This window comes from Histoplasma capsulatum (genome assembly GCF_000150115.1).
Source record: "Histoplasma capsulatum G186AR genomic scaffold supercont2.11, whole genome shotgun sequence".
Classification (NCBI taxonomy): domain Eukaryota; kingdom Fungi; phylum Ascomycota; class Eurotiomycetes; order Onygenales; family Ajellomycetaceae; genus Histoplasma; species Histoplasma capsulatum.
Genome location: NW_025544811.1, coordinates 944,495 through 964,913, shown reverse-complemented (window position 1 = coordinate 964,913; position 20,419 = coordinate 944,495). Strand labels below are relative to the sequence as shown.

Here is a 20,419-nt window from a genome sequence, read left to right as displayed (position 1 = left end):
CTATGTCAGAGGATGAGTCGCACCGCTTTCCACCTCGCAACCGTGGGAAAGGTTGGATATCAGAGCCGATGGCAAATCTGGGGATGTGGGTCACTATTTTGTTTTGCCTTTGATCATTAGATAGTATGCATGATGAATACGTGGAGATGCAGATGTGCGCGTTATATTCTCACATGGAACGGCTTCTCTCTGATTGAATTGATCTCCTGTGTGTGGACTCAACATGTACGAATGCCCTGCACATGGCTGCTGGGAGTTACACTGACAGGGGATGCAGGATTCTGGGATGCAGCTTAGCTTCATCAGATGGTAGTACTTCATCAGCATCCGCCTTAATTGAGAAATAGTTAAGTAAATAAATAATAAATAATCAAAGCCGCAGTGAAAAACGTACCTCTCTCTTTTTTTTCTTTTTCTTTTTTTTTTTTTTTTTTTTTTTTTTTTTTTTTTTTTGAATCATGAAGCATCCCTGTAGCTGCGTAAAATTCAAAAAAAGGGTTGGGGAGAGGCCCAAATACTCTCGTTATTATCCTGTGTACGGGCGTGACACCTATTTGAAAGTAATGGGACCTTGGCCCAGAGTAAATATCAATACTCAATAAAGGCAGAAAATTTCAGGAAATGCGCAGGAAAGAGAGAAAGAAAACAGGGAAAAAAGCAATATAAAATACCGGGTACCTAATTCTTGTCTGACGTTTGTATTATTTCTTTAATTTTCGCTCTTCTCGGCCATAAATATCTCGTCTTCCTTCTCTTCGTCCATCTTTTTGCTGAATAAAAAATCGGACTATTTTTATTATTTCCCTCCCACGCTCCTTAAACTAATTATATACTATATAACCGCCTCTTGGTCCTCGAGAGTCCAAACTTGATAATTACACCTTAATCTTCTTTACAGATAATCACCCTCGAATATATCTAAAGTTCCCTCGACATTCCCCAACATCTTCAAGCGTCTGTCTCCTGCACAACAGCGTCCTCCAACTCTCACAATGCCTTCCTATACAACCTCCGCCAGTCAATATCCTCCTTGCCCGGGGCCTCCTCCTAAGGGTCCTCTTCCACCGGTACCCAAATAATTCGTCACTATGGGGATATCGTTGTGTGTTCGCGTGTGTGTGTGGATGATTCTCCTCGTCTAAATCCTCGCCATCGATTTCGCCCTCCCATTTCTCATCTACTTGGCCGTCCTCCGAAACTCATGTATATAAACAGGTCATATTGGCAGCTGGCTGTTAATTTCGTCTTGTCGCATCGATATGGATCCTAAAACATCTCGATTGCAATACGCTGCTTTCTCACACCCTGCCTCTTGTGGGCCTAAAATATCGCGACAAAAAATCCCTTTTTCTGGCATGCCCTTTTTTATTTTATTTTATTTTAATTTTTGTTTTTTTAATTTTTTTTTTTTTTTAATTTTTTTTTTTTTTTCGTTTTAAATTTTTTTCCCTCGTTTCATTTTCCCGGCATACCTTTTACCGCTCCACGTCATATCATAAGATTCCAGCTCGTCAAATCTCTACTGCTGACCCGATTCCCGATGCCTCAACCAGTCAGCAAACCCTCCCCTGTCGGCTGATTTCTCCTATTCCCAATTCAGAGAAGGAGGGCTGGGAAAATATCCAAAACCCGGAGAACACCGCTCAGCCCTGCACCTTCGGTCGCCTTAAGGTTCAAGTAAATACGAGTTTTGACACATCCTTACTCCTCTCGGCCTCACAAGAGTCACAATGTCCTGGAAATTTTGGTGCGGGTTGACCTTCTCTGCTCTAGCCAGCTAAATCCACGTGGAACGGGTCAACTAGACCTTGGAACCCATTCTTGCCAGCTAATGTTAAATGGGGCTTCCTGTCCTGACGACCGGTTGTGGAGTGGCTGGCAACGTGTTCTGCACCCCTGAACCACTTAAGGCCCTGTTAGCACCTTGGTAGTTTTTAGCTTCGGCTGTCTCAGTCATCTGACCCTCCTTCGGGGCTTGGAGCTCTCACTCTCCCAGCCTTTGTTTGCGCATTACTGCGTATTTTCAACAACGGCTGCTGGCGCACCCCTTGGACCCGATCGCTCAACCGCCACGCCATACCCGGACAACCCACCTCATCCCCTCTCCCCGCAGACACTATTGTCAACCTGCAAAGTGCCCCCCTGCCGCGATATCCCTGCTCTACTGCGATGCTTCCTGCGCATGTCCGATCTTCACATTGCATATCCTGGAACCCATCGATTCTTTGACAGTCGAGACCTCGATACAGATTACTCCAGCAAACCCAAATGTCGTCGCTTGGGTGCCGGGGCAACTGTCCTCCATCGGCTGGTTGGCGGTAATTATGACAATAATGCATGCTTTAGCTGTTACAACAACCCCTAGACTGTGGCATGGCAGGGAGAATGAAGGTTCCATATCAATTGGGGATACCACATCTCCAGCACGAATCGTCCCGCTCCTATTTCGGCAGTTTATATGCATGCTTACTCGCATGCTGCACCAATTTCCGTGAAACTCTATCCCTCCCGTCCTCCGTCCCGCCATTGTCACCCTTATCTCCATGCCTATGTGGCGCGTCCGTCTTCGACTCGGCATATTCGTCAGACAATCCCAGAAGATCCTTGCGTCGCAGCTTCCCCCACATGTCGAGTGCCTTCAGCTTGGACATGGATGCCACAACCTAACAAATCACGAGTTGTGCATAAACAGCCTCATCCTGCTGACCGATGGCTTGTTGGGTGTGTTTTGATAGTGCATTTTCAGGCTCCCTGCTTTTCCCTTCGCCCACATCATCTCCCTGGTCTTTCTCCGTTTTGAATCTTGATTTACCTCACCCCTCCCTTGTTTGGCTCTCGAGGTGTTTTTGTGGCATGCTGTTTCGGCATGAGGCTCACTCTCCCTTTCCCCTTCAGCGCCTCTTTCACCCCACTACGCACTACGCACTACGCACCACGCACCACCTAACCAACCCCACATTACTACCCATTCCCGTTCCCGTTCCCCGCTCTTGGCAAATGCTCTTTTACTTTTTCGTTTCTCTTCATTCTTCTGTCTTACTATCCTTTAATTTACCATAACTCTGTAATGTCTTTTTTTTTCGCGCCTGTGTTGCTATGTTGTAATCATGCCTTGCTAATCCCTGATCGAAATGTTGTCATGTCATTGATGGCGATGATTTTCGTTTAATTTTTTAATTTGACCATGTATTTGTTCCTATCTCGTGTCAGCTCGATGCATCCATACCCTGGCGTTTTCTCTTATTATACCTCTTTAGTCTTGAAAACCGATATTGCTTGCTCGTGTTCGTGCTTTTGGGTTTTTATTCTTTTTTAGTAATAACTATCCGTTTGGGCATATATTGCATTAGGAATTGAATAACACACTTATCCACCCTCACGCAGTTTTTTTCAAACCAGTTGGTGCCATTGCATGGTGGTATCTGTGTTGTACTCCAGTAACCATCTGTAAATAACACCACATCTTAACCTCTATCCTTGTATCTTCCTAATTTTATCACATGCATCATGTTGGCTTGTGGGTTCTGCACAGTTGCAATACAAGGTGTGGGCTATATTCAGGACGAATTTGGGTTTGACGACACATGCTTTGATAGAGTGGGTGGACAACTAGGTATCAAGTTGCCCGTGTAAGAATAATAATAATCACACCATCATCTCCTTCTAGATGCCAATGGTGCCACCGATGTCGCCGATAGACGGGAGCAAAAATCTATGCAAACAGAGCAAACAGAGCAAACATATGGCCCCGCTGACACCAAAATCTACAAGATCGCATCAGGACATCTTCAACCACGGCAGTTCCTATTTGATATCGCTGCTTGACACGTATATCCCCCACTCCTTACTTACATTGTCTCCATTAACTCCTTGGCGTCCCCGAGCACTAAACCATGAGTGACTCTTCAACCCCTCCTTCGGTGCCGGAGGGGGTGTTCTCCCTGCTTGATACAGACCTATACAAACTTACCATGCAATGTGCGGTGCTCAAATACTTCCCCGATGCTGGTGAGTGGGTCTTTAATTCTCTTTTGAAATCTATTATCGCAGCTGGTTCTTTACAGCTGTTAATTGGCGAGTCCTTAATAACCAATGACCCATCCCGCGTGGGGTCTGTACCGGGCCGCTGCGCTCTATGTATGACGTGCAGAAGTAACATATGCTCTCACCAATCGGACAAGTGATATGAAATTTACCAGGGCCGCTTACACATGGCTGAAGAATGAAATTGACAGTATGTGACATTACTCCCCTTTTTCTTTCTTTATTTTTCTAAAGGACCGATCCAAGTAGATCCATCCCTCATCGACTGAATATGCACTGTTTTTATTCTTATTTTTTTAATTTTTTTTTAATTTTTTTTTTTTTCTCATTCTGACTCTCCGTAGAACTTGCAAATATCTCTCTAACAACTGAGGAATACGAATATCTCAAGTCACAATGTCCATACTTTAGCCCTGCTTACCTGTGGTTCTTATCATCCTTCCGTTTCAAGCCTGCGGGGCAGCTTCACATCTCCTTCACCCCTATAAATGACACAGGCGCGGAAACAGATACTGGAGATATCAACATAACAATAAATGGCCTGTGGGTGGAGACTATTCTCTACGAGATACCCCTTTTGGCACTAGCCAGTGAAGCATATTTTAAATGGTGCGATCGTGACTGGGATTATCGGCACCAGGAAGAGAAGGCATATCGAAAGGGCGCCACCCTGCTAGAACATGGATGTATTTTCTCTGAATTCGGCACGCGGAGGCGAAGGAGTTATCACACTCACAGTCTGGTTATGAAGGGCCTCTGTCGCGCTGCAGCTGATGGCAAGGTGAAAGGATGGAAAGGTGCGATGTCTGGCACTAGCAATGTGCATTTCGCAATGAAGCACGGTGTTACTCCTGTGGGTACTGTTGCTCATGAGTGGTATATGGGAATTGCCGCTATTACGGATAATTATGAGAATGCCAATGAAATTGCTTTGCGATATTGGCTTGGATGTTTTGGGGAAGGGGTCAGTGTGTTATTTTGCAGCCTGCAATTTTGACATATCAGGAAGCTTTTTTCAATGAGGCTAACACAAGAGACCATGAAGGTTCTGGGAATAGCTTTAACCGATACATTTGGCACACCCGCTTTTCTAGATGCCTTTCGCAAGCCGATACCGAACTACACAACAGCAACGCAAGGAGCGGAAGGCACCTTAGCCTCCTTCACGGAGGGCAATTCTACAACAGGCAACTTATCCCACATAGAACCACCAATCGAGGCGCCTACCAAATATCCCTCCAACGAGGAACAAAATGCCTCGAGGACCAGAACATACGCTCAGGCATTCACGGGCGTGCGCCAGGACTCCGGTGACCCAGTCAACTTCGTCAAGATGGTGCGTGACTTTTACGACAAGGAAGGCATTAGAGATAAGAAAACGCTTGTCTTCTCCGACTCGCTGAATCTGCAGCTGTGTTTGGACTACAAGGTCGTTGCTGAGGAAGCAGGGTTCCAACCTGTCTTCGGTGTCGGGACGTTCCTTACCAGTACGTTGCCCTTTTCCCCCTTTCTCCATTTTGTGTCGTACAAGGGTGCCTCTGTTTCTCTGTTCCTTTCACTACCCTTATTAACATCTCACATAGATGATTTCACGCAGCTATCCGACCACAAGAAATCCGTGCCGCTAAACATTGTCATCAAACTCTCGTCTGCCGGCGGCCGGCCCGCCATCAAATTATCGGACAATCTAGGTAAGAATACTGGTGATACTCGTACTGTCGTTGAGGTTAAGAAGCGTCTTGGGTATGTCGAACGCGAATGGGCAGATGGAGATGAGACGCGGAGATGGGGGACGAGGGGAGATTGATGATGGGTCACAGATTATATACATACCTATATATGTGTGTGTGAAGTTAGGGTGAAAAGTTAATTACAAACTTCTAGCAGCGAACTTGACCACGAATGGGATATTAATCAACTGATTACAAGGGACCTCTTCGTCTTCTTCTTCAAAAAAAAAAAAATAGGCGATGAAGGGGATAACGTTCACGCATGCAATGAATTTTATCACAACTTAATGGAAAAAAGGAATTGATAGATATGTGGCCTTAGAATGGGAAAATGGCATTTATTATGTTTCCACATCCATTGAAAATGATACGACATACTCCATTCCCAACCAGTTCCATCATGGTAAAACCCATACTATGGGGCTATGCAAAAAAGCAAAGTCATGCCTCAACAATGGATTGAAACGGCATCAACACCAAATAGTGAGTGAGGTTCATATCAGACCGACCTGTTTTAAATCGACTTCTACCCTTCCAATTCGCCCATTTCCCACACAAATGAAATCTTCTTCTTGGCTAAATAGCCAAGTTCTCCTAACCACCTTTGCAGGACTCTAAGAACTGGAAGGTATGTCTAGGCACTTACGTATGGGGGCATTTTCGGGTGGACTACGGCCTAGCGTTCTCCCCAGTATTCCATGATCAAAGCGTTCGAGACCCACGAGATCTCAATCCACGCCTAAGAATTTTAATTATTAGTTCTCCTGCAATAAGCTGGTATCCTCAGTTACTTTTACTCAAAAACAGGAGGATAGAGTCAATGTGAGAAAAATTCCTGTTTCTACATGCGTAATAGGGAAAAACAGGCTATGGATGTGAAAATAGGTCAATTATTGGCCTTATATGATCTAATTCATGGCAAATATCTGTCCGCGGAATGGGAGACAGAGTCAGCATCTTCGCGCATAAGACGCCATGGATATGAAATGACTTTGGATGGGCCATTTAAGCAGCGAGCGAGTATGATGTAAGGTAATTGATTTACTCCTTGCTTCGTTGCTTGCGAGCGCCATATTTCCCGACGCTTCTATCAGAGACGGAGACGTACTAGTATATGTACTGTAGATCTGTGAGTGATAAGGCAGTAACAGATAAGGAACCCGATAGCGGCCAGCGGGTATCGGGCCCGGTAAAAGTAACTCCTCGTTGTCGGGCAGAAACTCCGGAGTTGGGATTGATGTTGACTTCGTTTAGCCCCAAGGGTTTCCGGTTTCTCTCTTTAGTGAGTCTTCTTTCAAAGAAAAAAGAAGTTAACAAAAGAGGGAGAAAGCGATAGATAATAAATAGCAATGACAATAAAAGAAGGGGAAAGAAATACTGCTCGGCAACTACGGGGCTTTAGTCTGGCTATGGATATGGGGTTTGGTTCACTTAATCGCCCATCCAGCTTTGTCCCTTTCTGTGTTTCCCCCTGTCCTGTTTCTTTTCTTTTTTGTTGGCAGATTCCTTATTTTTCGGTTACATGAAGGCGAACCTTCCACATTATGACAGTAGGTACGTTTCAGATTTTCTGATCCTTTTCATATCTACAAACAACAACATGGTGGCAGATCCGTTCGCTGATGATGTTGGTAGTTGGTTTCGCTTGACTGGACGAACGCGTTGGCAACGTCCATATCACTAGTGCGAGCCAGATGCAAGTGTTCTGACAGAGCTATTTTTATAAGGGATATTAGTGGCCGGCAGGACGGATCATGCAACTGCTTTTTTTTTTTTGAAAAAGGCTAACGGCGGTTAACCTGGCAAAGAATTTTGGAGCCTGAGCCTGGGTGGATTGAATTTGGAGCCAAATTGGCCTTTGACCAGCCAGCGCAGCGCCCCAAAACGCGCCACCATTGACGAAAGCCCCCTCGTTTGATAGCCTTGCGGGTAGCAGTTCGATTTTGATCTAGGGAGGTGGGTGATCTTGGTACTCCGTACAGAGCATAGAGGGCTGTGGCTGAGATTTATGGAGGGATGGGATGCGGGGATTATTGCTGCTCTCGCATTACCCGATGCAATAAGCTGGCCAACATGGAGCACATAGATCCAAGGAATCGGAGTATGCTATATGCAGCATCAGTGAGCGTGACGCAGTGGAAACAGCCGGCATCACAGGATATTATGTCTGCCGCCTTGACTGTTTCAGGCCTGGAATTTCTGGTAGACGAGACGACGGCGAAAGTGGTTAGGTGAAGCAAGAATCTTTGAGTTAATTGTTAGTCGGTTTGAGGTTTGGGATGCAGAGAGGCGATTGTAAGATGTCTGTTTGTGTCTATCTGGATGGTTATTGCGCCGGCTCAGCAAAAGCAGAAATGATAATCAAATATGCAGGACGATTCCCGTCGTGTCCCGCCCCTAGGCCGAGGAACATAGCGGATACCTAAGATACCGGCCAAATCTCCATACATGACTAGGTATCTCCTGTGTCACCTGTCGCTGACTAAGGCCTCCTGTAGGCTAACCCCAACTGAGCCTCCCCTTCCTGCGTCAATTTCGACTTCAAAACTCCAATTCTTCGCCTCTTCGTCTCTTCAACTCTGTTCCCTGGTCCTCTTCGACTGTCTTACTCGTCCCTTTTATATCTGTGTATTCTCCTCTTCCCGCTTGTTCTGCTTTTCTAGGTTGTGCCTCGCATTCTCGTCCCGTGTACCCCCTTTTCTTTTTTTTGAGACGAATCTCTACTTCCGTATTTCCCACCCTATTTAATCTCTCCCACCACCAGCACTCACCAACTCAAAATATTCCTCTTTGAGCGGCCATTTTATCCATCGCATCGACAATTGAAAAACATCTATCCAGCCATATTCTGCTCAACGTTGTTTTGCCGCCATCATGAGTGTGAGTCTTAGCCTGCCGTCATGCGGCTGGCGTTCTCCTATGTTCTACCAACCTCTCCACTTCCTGCATATCGTGCTGCGAACCCCTGGTTCTCCTTACAAAGTCTATCCCGCTAATGTCGAACCTCAATGGGGGTTGTGTTGCATCTGACAGTATAATAATAACTACGGCGGCCAAGGCTATGGCCAATATGATCCGTACAGCTCTCGACAAGACAATAGATACAATAACGATGTCGAAGCGGGTACCGGTCGATACGGTACGCTGTCCTCTCTCCATCATGGGTTCCTATTATTGATACATCCCCTCCACTTTTCGAACCATACGTGTTATGGAAACTAGAAGTATTAATCCGTTCTGCGGTCTAGAAATGTCTCAATATGACCCGCCAATCCAAGGAGGCTATGATGAACCAAACGACAAGCGTGCGATCCTAAACCAATGTAAAGATATTGAACAGGGTATCGATGAGGTAGAGAGGTACATCGAGCAGATCCAAGGCTTGTACCGACGTCTGCTCACAGATGCGGATCCCACCCGTGAGAATGCCATTCGTTCGCAGGCAGACGGATTAGCCAACGATGCGAAACGCCTTTACCAGAATCTGGTCCAACGCTTGAAGGGCATAAAACAGACTCCTGGTTCCGGGGAGAGCATCAACAGCGCTCAGATCGGAAGGGTCGAGCGGAAGCTAAAGTCCGCCATTACAAATTTCCATGCCGTACAGTCTGATTTCCGCAAGGACTTGGAGGCGCAAATGGCAAGACAGTACCGAATTGTGCGTCCTGATGCTACTGATGAGGAGGTAAAAGAAGCTGTCCAGGACCCATCGCAACAACAAATATTCAGCCAGGCTGTAAGTACCTAGCACCAACCCTGTTGCAAAAAGTCAGGCATCAAGATGATCGCCCTTTGGAAGACCAGCCAGACTACATATACTAATCTTCATCTTTCTCCTTCTATCACAGCTTATGCAAAGCGACCGACGCGGCGATGCACAGAAAGTTTCACAGATGGTGCGTGCCAGACACGACGAGATCCTGAAGATCGAACGCGACCTGCTGGAACTATCGCAGATGTTCCAGGATCTCGATGCTATTGTCATCCAGCAGGAAGCCGCTGTTGAACGAATCGATGATCAGACCGAACAGATCCATAATAATATCACAAAGGGTAATGAGGAAATCGGCGGTGCTATCAAGAAGGCAAGGGCTCGCAACAAGAAGAAGTGGATTTGTCTGGGCATAGTAGGTGAGTACGATCTTTTTTAATGGATATATATACTTTGAAATCCCGTCTTGACCAACTCACTAATGCCCATCTGGTACAGTTCTCATTATTCTTGTGCTCGTACTTTTTTTTGCGATCTATTTCACGGTTGGACCTGGCGGCAGCAAGAGCAGCGGCAAATAAGCTCGTATTGTCTGCTCCCCTGCCAGCCGTTGTTGTCTTCTTCCAGTCCGTGGAAGTTCTGCGGATACACTCTTACTCCACCTTGCTCCCCACCTCTTGAACTTTAATTCCACGCTCTGACTCTGGTCGAGTGAGTCCTCCCTCACTTCCCGCGTTGACTTCTTCCCTCAAGCCAACCGCGAAACGGTACTGTGACTGAAAATTTGTGTTCTAACCACTCTTCTTCACTCTTATAGGATCGTCATTCTTTTCTCTTTCAAGTCAATACCCCCTCCGTCGTTCCCAACCCACATTCTCGAGGTCTTCCGGTATCCTTCCTCCCCATAGTCCCATGCTAGTATCTTTGTGGCTTTGGGATTGGAAGCCCTCAAATTCAGTTTCTGGCCAATGACCAACACTTTTCGTCTTTTTTTTTTTGAAAAAAAAAAACTTTTAAATTGTTCAGCTGTGGCGTATTTCCACACCCCACTTTGAAACCCTTTTTCTACTGTTGTACTGTGACTGTTGTCTAATTTACTTATCTCTGTTTCGCGTTTTCTCCCCTTGATTTTTCGCTTACCCTGTACACAGACACTATCCCGTTTCTTTATACCTGTTTGTCTAATTAATTTTTTAATCCTCATTTTTGAAGGCTTTCATTTTATTTATATTTTCGTTGCTCCATTTGGTTTTGTTTATTCCATCTTGAACAGAACGACTTGCCTGGCTAAAAAGCGAAGAAGGGAAGTCTACGCATTATATGACACGGTTTCGATCGTGTTCACAAGACTAACTAAATACCTATATAGTAATATCCCATTCTACTTTGTTCATGACATCATCGGAGCTTCTGTCCCGCGCGTCCTTCCCCATTCGGTTTTACTCCCTTCTTTTTGTTGCTGTTTGTTCCCCTGATCTCTTGTTCGTATTCGCCTGCACCCATTGGATTAGACACCTCCTTTGTATTTACCATTTGCTACCTTCCGGATTATATGTATAATTCCTGTCGGATCATATTATACCAATCGAGCTATCAATTTCTATTTTTTTACTCTTCGAATACACCGCGCTTGACATAATTTCTGTTTCTTTTCGCAAAGCAGGCAAAAGAACCTCGTGGGAACACATAATTGCACAGAGTTCCAAGCTCTAGAGTGTAGTTTCTTCATTTAAAGTAATTCATATGATATACCTTTCTGTTCTACTATTACAATTAAGCCGGCAACGCTTTACCTCCAGATAAATATTGCAGCCCCGCCCCCACCTTTAAACGTATGCTTACTTGCCTCCAATAATCAGTTCAACCAATACACAGCTCACTCCGTCTCAACCTCCTTCTCCTTAGTCTCCCTCACCTGGTCCCTCGCCTCCTCCTCCGCCGTCCGCGTTTTCAACTGTAACGCATGAATCCCCCCCTCCCGTGCCAACTCCTCCTTCAGCGCAGCGTAGACCATGCGATGTCGTGCGGCTTGCGTCTTGGATGCGAACGAGGGTGAAGTTACTGTTATGCTGTTGGATGTGGGATATATAGTATTAGAATCACGGATCTTGCGAGTGAGGGGCTTTAAAATGGTAGTTAGACATGGCTTTACTGGAAATGCGTCTCTGTCGATGTGTTCCCGCGCATAGGCTCGTGGTGGGCGTGGAGTTTAGAGTCATTGCGGATTATGAGGGTGGAAGGTTGTAAGGTTTGTTGGAGCTAGAATTCGGTGAGATTTGGTTATCGTTAGGTCCCTTGTCCTGATTTGACAAATATATATTGAATACCTTCGCGCGGATGGCGTCTTCCACAGGCGTAGCCGACATTGATGCACTGGAGATGGAGCGGAGTTGCAGCAGCAGAAAATGATTCTGGCGCGGGAGAATGGAACGGAGCATTGGCTTTACGTATGAGTATACGTGTGAATTGTTTCAACCGGATAAGGAGATAATAAAAACGGAGGATCCAGGATTGTTGATTGCGGGAAGAAGTCGAGTATCAAACCTTCGCTGCAATTTATTCATGATTATTTATTTAGTCTCGGCCTAGCCCTTGCTTGCGAGGAACTCTTTTCAACCTCCCCACCACCAATTCGTCTCATTCTTCTCGACGCAAGCTCAAAAAAATTCTTACTATATCGAAGGAGAATGGCGTTAATGTCTCTGGTTGGCCTACAAACATACATCATCTCCCAATAGTCCGATTCCTCTTTGCCCGCCATTGTGGCATGGCTGAACCTCTCCTCCGCATACTTACCTTTCGCAACCTCCAACATGCTCACCTCACGCAGCCTAATATCTCTCACTCACGCATCCTACCGCTGCTTTTTGAGTCCTGCACCCAGCTTCTATCTCTCTTACGGTTGCTGCTTCCAAACCCGCCTCGCATCTACCCTCCCTGACCTACCCATCTTTCGCGCTCTACACCACCACGATCCGAAGTCAATTGCCATCGTCCACAGTGCCTCCGGCCGGTCCTTCACCTATGGTAGCTTAATTGGCGATGTCTTACGCTCCCAAAAAAACCTGCTGCAATGTTCGGGTGCACTCCCCAAAAATGTAGATTTGCAAGGTTCGCCCGTGGCATTTTTGGCAGAGAATGGTTATGACTACGTGGGTACTGTTGCATACTCAATCCTTTGATGCATGTATATATATTGATACTGCTTGTTATTGATTGAGGGTTGGATTATGCTGATATTTTCGAAACCTCAGTGGCTCTTCTCTCCATCCTTGCCTGCGACGGTATCGCACTGCCTCTCTCACCAAGCTTTCCCTCTGGCGAGTTGAGATATATCTTGGACAATTCGCAGGCTGGTCTATTACTGGCGACGGAGAAATATAGTAAGAAAGCTCAGGAACTTGTCCAGATGGATCCGGAGCATACTATACTACTTAGAATACTTGACGAGATCGAAATGGGTGCGGATCCAGTTACACAATTGCGCTTTCAAGGTATGTTGGACCCGCGAGGTGGAATGATGCTGTATACGTCGGGGACTACGAATAGGCCGGTAAGTAGTTTTGGCGGGATACGGATACTGGAATCTTTACATGTTAACGCACGCATGATAGAAAGGAGTCTTCCTCCCGCAATCTGCCCTATCAGCGCAAACCCAGTCCTTGGTTGAGGCATGGGAATACTCCCCCGACGACCGACTGCTCCATTTGATGCCCCTCCACCACATCCATGGCGTGGTCAATGCCATTCTTGCTCCATTATTAGCGGGTTCGTCTATCGAGTTCCTGTTCCCGTTCAACCCAACCGCAGTCTGGAAGAGACTGGGGGCCCCTTTCATTCCACCAAGCAAGGCCAGCAGCATTCCTACGGAACCAAATAAGGAGAAAATCACATTCCTAACCGCCGTCCCGACAATATACAACCGGCTCCTATCAACTCACAAATCCCTCCCAACGAAAATTCAACAAGCAACACAAACTGCCATCTCCCCCATTAACCTCCGGCTGAACATATCCGGATCTGCTGCTCTACCAACCCCCACAAAGACTGCGTGGACAGAGCTGAGTCACGGAAACGTCCTCCTAGAACGCTATGGGATGACCGAAGTCGGCATGGCGCTCAGCTGTGGTTTGAATTTCGCCGACCGCGTCGACAACAGTGTCGGCTGGCCTCTCCCCTACGTCGAATGCAGACTCTTCGACGCGGATGCGAATGAGGTCATCATGCCAGGTGAAGAGATTGACGCGACTGGGCGCGAGAGAGTAGGGGAGATCCAACTGCGAGGGCCGACAGTCTTCAAGGAGTATTGGAGGAACGAGAAGGCTACGAGGGAAGAGTTCACGGAGGATGAAGATGGAGGGGGCCGTTGGTTTAAAACCGGCGATGTGGCTGTGCGCAGACATGTTGCTACCGCTGGTGTGAGACGTGAGGGGCAGGAGTGGTGCCGGGGTCCGTTGTATTTCATCCAAGGCCGTACGAGCGTGGATATCATTAAAACGGGTGGTGAGAAGGTTAGCGCGTTGGAGATTGAGCGGGAGTTATTGACCTTGTATGTGCCCCCGACCCCCTTTAAAACTATTAGCAAATTGTTACGTACTAACAGTTCCAAAGACCCCAAGTCGCAGAAGCAGCCGTCCTAGCCGTCCCCTCGCGCAAATGGGGCCAAAAGGTTGGGGTCGTCCTCGTCCTCAGCCCTGATTTTGCAAATACCGGTCGCGGGGGGAAAACATGGGGTATTATGGATATGCGTCGCGCGCTTAAAGGAAAGCTAGCGGCGTATAAGATTCCGTCGGAGATGCGGACATTGAAGGATGGGCTGCCGCGGAATGCAATGGGGAAAGGTACGTAATGTTCTCAGGTCATTTACAGCGAAGGATAGGAATGAGTGCGAATGGCTGACTGATTGGCCTATATGAAATAACAGTCAACAAAAAATCACTGGCGAAATTAGTATTCGCGGATTTGCTGGAGTCCTAACTTGAAGCTATGGTTTTCCTCCGGTTTTGCCCGTTACGGGATGGGATAAAAGTGTATGCGATTCTCTTGTAGCACGCCCTGCCTGCACTGGTTAACTAGGTTGTATAATACGATACACACCACTATTACGTTTCACGGATCCATTGTTGGATGGATGAGCTAGATGGATAGACAAACTAATGTAAACGCGAGGGGACCCCCTTTCACAACAGCCTTGTTCAGCTTTGGATATGTACGCTTTGTATTATAATACTTAATGTGGAAATGGTGCACTTGTTCCTTTTCATCTCTCCTCTCCGCCGCGATGAACATCTACAATGTTTACGCATAGACTTATTGTTGAAGTTGATTCCCTTTTTCCCCGTCGGAGACGGAGCTGCACGAGCTGCTCGCCAACTACACACATCTCGACCTTTCAGCCATGCACATCCACAAATAAATTTCGGTGGTAGACGTTGATTTCTGACTTCCATGTTGGCTATTATAGGTTAGTTAGTGTTTTACAGTCTAGATTGAATGGCTGGCTCGGTTTGTAGCGAGTTGTCTGGTCGCCAAAGTAGCTACCTATATACCCAGCTTATTCAAGCAACCGCTATAAGAGAATAGAACGACGCAGTTGGTGATTGATTTCACAATATAGATATCAATTAAGCCATTTTCCCATGCATGTTAGTTAGCTATTATCTTCTAACATATGTAATAAATATGTATCACGCTATTAATGGATGGGAAGGCCACGAAAAGTTAGAAACACTACACCAGATAAAAAAAGGATGGGACGAGGGAAAAGGACAAGCTGGAAATACATAAAACAGTAAATGACAACTGGAAGCGGCTGTTTTTATTAGCGCAATAGAAACCAAGGGAAACGGAGCGGGGGGGAAAGGCAATATTATCAATTTCGAATTAAGCATAGAGGAACGATGATGTCGGATTGGACTGGGGTTGGGATGGAGTAATCATTACCATGCACAGTCATCTAGAAGACACAGTAAAGTATAGAATGATAGTATCTGTTAAAGACGACGTCGTGGAAGCGTGTTCAGGCCATCGTTTGCCGGAGATGCGCATAGAAGATGGCGGATGGAACAGCGGAGGGGGAGTCAACAGTATTTTGCATTTGCGTAGTATTCAAACCACGCCATGCTCTGCACTGTCTGCCCCTGTTTCTTTCATTTAGTGAGAGTGGCCCACATGTTCCTCCAATCCCATCCCATATCACAGAAAAACATTAGGCAATAATATCATGCTCTCATTTCTATAATGATTTGCCCCAGTCTCTCTTCCATAAAACATAAAAACCGCCTAACGGTCGCACGTCAGACAGTGAACTTCGCCTTCGCCCTCGTACTTCCGGCATGCGCACTATCCGTATGTCCTGAAAACTCCAAGATCTCCTCCTCCTTCAGCCGTAACACCTCCTTAAACTTCCTTCCGATGTTATGCAGAATCTCCTTGCCTTTTTCCGCTGGGCGACCCTCGGGGGTGCTCTTGCCAACTGTCCGCGTCCATAGGCCGATTCTATAAAATCCCTTGCGCACGTTTACGACGACGCCCATAACCTCGTTGTCATTGTCATTTTCGAGGGTTTCACCGATGGCGGCGAGCTGGGCGTGTAGCCAGAGGTCATCGATGGGGACGTTCTTCTTGTCGCGGAAGGAGTACGACCATTTCCCGCCATGTTTGTTTTGCTGGTCTTCCCATTCGGGACGGACACCCTTTTTAAAGAGGTGGTAGTCGGCTTTCAGACCTAGTTCGGACGTGGGGCTGATATTGTTCTGCAGAAATATTTGTTAGGGGCATGCGATGAGTTCAACCACTCTTATTTTCTAGCAACTCACGTAGATGCCCCAGAATTCTTCGACAGAATTAAATGTCACAACCTCTTTCAGGAGCTCGTTCCAGTTGTCGCCCTGAACGAAGCATAATTAACATAGTGCACCCGATAGTTTCTGAGAAAATAACAGTGTATAAAATTACCTTCCCGCTTGGCGGCTTCGTAAACCACAGCGTCCACTCATGCATCAGCGGGTGTTTGACGTTGAAGTTGTTAGGGTCATGAAACACGGTAACAGTATCGCCCAGCTTTGTCTGAGCGCTAGCGATGTCAGGGGCTGCGTTCTCGTCGTTTGCGGGTTTGGGAACCGTGATCCCGTTCTCTGCCGTTGTGGCCATGGTGGTGATGTGAAGAGCAGAGGGCCAAGGTAAGGAGAGTGAGTTACCAGTGGGCGCAGGAAGAGCTGGATGGAGGATGTCTATGGAATGAAGTATCCCGAGAGGTGAAGAAGTAGAAGTGAAAATAAATTGATGAGGAGAGAAAATAAAAAGATAAATCAAGAGGAAAAGGATGTGAGGAAGGCTCGACGACGGAGGAGAGGGCTTTGGAAACACCACAGAACGTAGCAATAATAGCAGGATGAAGAGGATTAGAGTATAGAAAAGAAAACGGCCTGCGCCAGGTACAGTCAATAGTTAAATAAAGAGGGCTAGATTAAGATGTGGGAAGATTGGTGGGTTTGAGAGCCGTCGTTGTTGAGATGTGGTTGTTGGTCAGGGTTATCGAGGATGAATTTTTTACATTGAATAAAAAATGAAACAGAGAGAGTTCGGCAAGCAAACGATTTTGAGCAACACATTCGCCAACTTTTCACCAGCATTTACACAGAACAATCCAGATAGAACTGAGAAGACGTGAATAGCTATTTAAATACGTGGGGAAAAAACATCATAAGTATTTTTAGATTTTACTGCAACTGACAGACTACAGAGTTGATCAAATCATTATTTGGTATATACCTAAAAAGTAGAATCTCAGGTTATCTGATGTTTTCACCTGTTCTAAGTAGATACATAATGCAAATGTCTTAAACTGGAATTACAAAAAGGGAATTAGGTACATGGTAGTTAGATCAGGACAAAGAGAAAGTACTGACGCCTATGCAATAGCAGTAAAATGGACAATCCATATCTCCCACCTAGCCGGCCAGCCCAAAGATATCGAATGAGAACAAAACCTGTCTCAACCCAAAAAGTGATGCAAGCCAACTAAGATTGAATATATATAGCCTCTCCCAGCAGGAATGCAAAGTGAAAAACAATCCTATTTCCGGCTGTTGATGACGCTCAGGATACAATTCCAACCTATTTGTTCTATTAGCCGAAGAGAATATTCCATGGATCCAGGGCGCAATATTAACAGCTTGGATGGGCGAAAATATCACATACCCAAGCTAACAAGATTCACCACCAGCACACGATGCTGCAGCGGGACCAGGGTGAAGTTGACCGCCTGCACCCACGGCCAGATCATCAGGTTGGCCTTGTAACCGGACCAGTAGCTGGTTCTCAACTTCTCCAACGGATCGTTGCCTTCCATGATGGACATGGATGAGAGGAAGAGAAACATGTGTGTTGGAGCGAAGAGGAGCTGGTCGCCACAGACGCGGGCTGTGAGGGTAAGCTTGGGACTGCGCAGGACAATGTTCCGCTCCATGAATTTGTACCAGGTTGTGGCGCCGGGGCCGAAGATCGCTGTAATTGATGAGCACGTGCAATTGACAGATCGGAGCATGGAGGAGAGAAATAGAAGAAAGAATGCAGGCTTACCACCGCCGTACAGGGCCATTCTTCCAGTGCGGGCATAGTCGTGGTGCTCGAGGCCGACCTTGTCTACCAGCTGCTGGGCAAGGACATCTCCAGCACCAAAGAGGATCTGGAGAAGTCAAGAGTCAACTCCAAACTCGAAGAGAAGAGAAGAGAGAATTGGAGATATAGACCTATTTGGACCTACCGCGCTCCCAATACTCTGGGTAATCAACGGCCGCCTTGCTAATTGAACGTGATACCTGATGCTATCAGCATGGGTTTCATGGCCACAAGGGTAAAAGTATCGGCAGAAAACAACACTTACCAATGGAGCATGATAAATGGACAATTGGGTAGAGACAGACAGGCAAACAGTGGCGTGAAATCAGCAATCTATCAGCAATCTATGCCACAGTTGTAATCATCCCCGATGCGTCCTCCACACGCCGGAATCCGTCCCAAAGCTCGCTCCTGCAGCAACTCTGCTATGGAGCTCCGAATTTCCGCATGCGGCAGGTGAGCTTGAAGATCTTGGCAAGTGACTAAGCTTGTATATTACACGATCAGCATCCAAAAACAGCTCTGTTTAGGGCTTAGGGCTTAGGGTGTAGGGCTTTCTCGAGCTCTTCCCCCTCGCTTAGTGGAGCTGACTCAGCGTCACACCTTTTTGTGAGAAGGAGAAGGGAAAGTTGACAACGGCGAAGACGACGACGACGAGACCAACGGCAATCCAATTCCCCACCATCACCAACTCACGCCATCCTTCCAATTCTTCCGTTTGTTCGGTCGAAGATCCAGCTTCATTTCACCAATCATGGCTGATGCTCCCCGTGGTGCTGCCCGTGGAGGTTTCGGTTCGCGCGGCGACCGTGCTGGTGAGCGAGGCCGTGGACGTCGTGGTCGTCGCGGACCCAAAAGCGACGAGAAGGAATGGCAGCCTGTCACCAAGCTCGGTCGTCTCGTTAAGGCCGGAAAGATTAGCAGCATGGAGCAGATCTACCTGCATTCCCTGCCTATCAAGGAATATCAGATCGTCGATTTTTTCCTGCCCAAGCTGAAGGATGAGGTTATGAAGGTAAACATATCCATTTACTATATTAACTCTAGGGAGGATGTTCAATATATGCATACGGCTGGGGAGAGGGATTTGGATTATGCGGAGGTAAAAGGGTTTTCAATGGATTAGGAGCTAATCCAATGATGTGCATATATAGATCAAACCAGTCCAGAAGCAGACCCGTGCTGGTCAACGTACACGATTCAAGGCCATCGTCGTCATTGGCGACTCGGAAGGCCATGTTGGCCTCGGAATCAAGACTTCGAAAGAAGTAGCCACTGCCATCCGCGCCGCCATCATCATCGCGAAGCTCTCCGTACTTCCCGTCCGCAGAGGATACTGGGGCTCCAACCTCGGTGAGCCTCACTCGCTCCCTACAAAGGAGAGCGGAAAGTGCGGTTCCGTCACTGTTCGGGTATGTTTTCCATATCTTGAATCACGTCAAATTTTGGGGTAAAATACGTCATACACCTATGAAAGTTACTCATGTATATGAAATAGTTGATTCCCGCCCCGCGCGGTACAGGCCTTGTCGCCTCCCCCGCCGTCAAGCGCCTTCTTCAGCTTGCCGGTGTCCAAGATATCTATACCTCCTCCTCCGGCTCCACCAAAACCCTCGAAAATACCCTCAAAGCCACCTTCGTTGCCGTTGCGAATACTTACGGCTTCCTCACCCCGAACCTGTGGAAGGAGACGAAGCTAATCAGAAGTCCACTGGACGAGTATGCTGATGTGCTGAGAGAGGGGAAGAAGTATTAAGCGTTTCTTTTTTTGTGCTTTGTTTTATTGTTCTTTGTTATTTCATATTACGGATTCATAACCATTTTTCTTGTCAATTGAATCAAATCAAAATTTCAAGGCGTGGATAAAATAAACTTAGCAAAACCACCATTTTTTCATAGGATGAATAAATGATTTCATCTGCTTATTGACATACTACACACGAACATAGCTGGGTGCAATTCCATCACAATTTCTTGCGGGACGCATCAGAGTATATATGTAGGAAATAGGCATTTCCACGGCATATTTCCTAGAAACCCGAAACCGTCAATGAATGAATAAGTAAAACAAAACAACTCAACTTGGTTAAGCTTCACATCCCAACAAATAATCGTGTGGGGTTTTGTGGGAAACAGAGTTAAGGTCTTTTAAGGGGTCATCGTTTGCCCGTTTGAGCCAAACATTATCATTTTTTTTTTCAAGGTTAGTAGAAGAAAGGATCCTTTCATCCCCTGATAGCCTACAACACGTACGTTCAACTCCTCACACCTCATTCCACGCGGCTACAGCACCACGCTCTCAAAACTCTGG

At 46.5% G+C, this 20,419-nt stretch overlaps 8 protein-coding genes across 8 annotated transcripts; 4 read left to right on the top strand and 4 right to left on the bottom strand.

Annotated features, from left to right (window-relative positions):
* Nucleotides 1-1,769: 1,769 nt before the first annotated feature.
* On the bottom strand, nucleotides 1,770-2,868 carry HCBG_07316 (uncharacterized protein; the record flags this gene model as incomplete). The annotated part of the gene is made up of 4 exons (XM_045434365.1): nucleotides 1,770-1,896; nucleotides 1,963-2,308; nucleotides 2,471-2,663; nucleotides 2,818-2,868. 4 exons carry the CDS (start codon nucleotides 2,866-2,868, stop codon nucleotides 1,770-1,772), a joined length of 717 nt encoding a protein of 238 aa, XP_045285156.1.
* A 957-nt stretch (nucleotides 2,869-3,825) lies between these two features.
* On the top strand, nucleotides 3,826-5,970 carry HCBG_07315 (nicotinate phosphoribosyltransferase; the record flags this gene model as incomplete). Its single annotated transcript, XM_045434364.1, has 5 exons — nucleotides 3,826-4,008; nucleotides 4,151-4,234; nucleotides 4,389-5,012; nucleotides 5,103-5,531; nucleotides 5,628-5,970. 5 exons carry the CDS (start codon nucleotides 3,894-3,896, stop codon nucleotides 5,849-5,851), a joined length of 1,476 nt encoding a protein of 491 aa, XP_045285155.1.
* Nucleotides 5,971-7,937: 1,967 nt separating this feature from the next.
* Nucleotides 7,938-9,925, top strand: HCBG_07314 (uncharacterized protein; the record flags this gene model as incomplete). Its single annotated transcript, XM_045434363.1, has 5 exons — nucleotides 7,938-8,005; nucleotides 8,273-8,402; nucleotides 8,808-8,913; nucleotides 9,023-9,510; nucleotides 9,623-9,925. The coding sequence occupies 5 exons, from the start codon at nucleotides 7,938-7,940 to the stop codon at nucleotides 9,923-9,925; spliced, it is 1,095 nt and encodes a 364-aa protein (XP_045285154.1).
* A 1,437-nt stretch (nucleotides 9,926-11,362) lies between these two features.
* HCBG_07313 (BolA domain-containing protein) lies at nucleotides 11,363-11,924 on the bottom strand (the record flags this gene model as incomplete). The annotated part of the gene is made up of 3 exons (XM_045434362.1): nucleotides 11,363-11,555; nucleotides 11,639-11,745; nucleotides 11,814-11,924. The coding sequence occupies 3 exons, from the start codon at nucleotides 11,922-11,924 to the stop codon at nucleotides 11,363-11,365; spliced, it is 411 nt and encodes a 136-aa protein (XP_045285153.1).
* Nucleotides 11,925-12,299: 375 nt separating this feature from the next.
* On the top strand, nucleotides 12,300-14,463 carry HCBG_07312 (coenzyme a synthetase; the record flags this gene model as incomplete). The annotated part of the gene is made up of 5 exons (XM_045434361.1): nucleotides 12,300-12,642; nucleotides 12,708-13,039; nucleotides 13,101-14,035; nucleotides 14,098-14,327; nucleotides 14,411-14,463. The coding sequence occupies 5 exons, from the start codon at nucleotides 12,300-12,302 to the stop codon at nucleotides 14,461-14,463; spliced, it is 1,893 nt and encodes a 630-aa protein (XP_045285152.1).
* Nucleotides 14,464-15,342: 879 nt separating this feature from the next.
* On the bottom strand, nucleotides 15,343-16,740 carry HCBG_07311 (cap binding protein; the record flags this gene model as incomplete). The annotated part of the gene is made up of 3 exons (XM_045434360.1): nucleotides 15,343-16,241; nucleotides 16,305-16,376; nucleotides 16,444-16,740. The coding sequence occupies 3 exons, from the start codon at nucleotides 16,636-16,638 to the stop codon at nucleotides 15,783-15,785; spliced, it is 726 nt and encodes a 241-aa protein (XP_045285151.1).
* A 533-nt stretch (nucleotides 16,741-17,273) lies between these two features.
* HCBG_07310 (uncharacterized protein) lies at nucleotides 17,274-18,594 on the bottom strand (the record flags this gene model as incomplete). The annotated part of the gene is made up of 5 exons (XM_045434359.1): nucleotides 17,274-17,604; nucleotides 17,689-17,994; nucleotides 18,070-18,175; nucleotides 18,254-18,308; nucleotides 18,374-18,594. The coding sequence occupies 5 exons, from the start codon at nucleotides 18,382-18,384 to the stop codon at nucleotides 17,564-17,566; spliced, it is 519 nt and encodes a 172-aa protein (XP_045285150.1).
* A 153-nt stretch (nucleotides 18,595-18,747) lies between these two features.
* Nucleotides 18,748-20,182, top strand: HCBG_07309 (ribosomal protein S5; the record flags this gene model as incomplete). Its single annotated transcript, XM_045434358.1, has 3 exons — nucleotides 18,748-19,123; nucleotides 19,263-19,520; nucleotides 19,607-20,182. The coding sequence occupies 3 exons, from the start codon at nucleotides 18,863-18,865 to the stop codon at nucleotides 19,862-19,864; spliced, it is 777 nt and encodes a 258-aa protein (XP_045285149.1).
* Nucleotides 20,183-20,419: the final 237 nt, after the last annotated feature.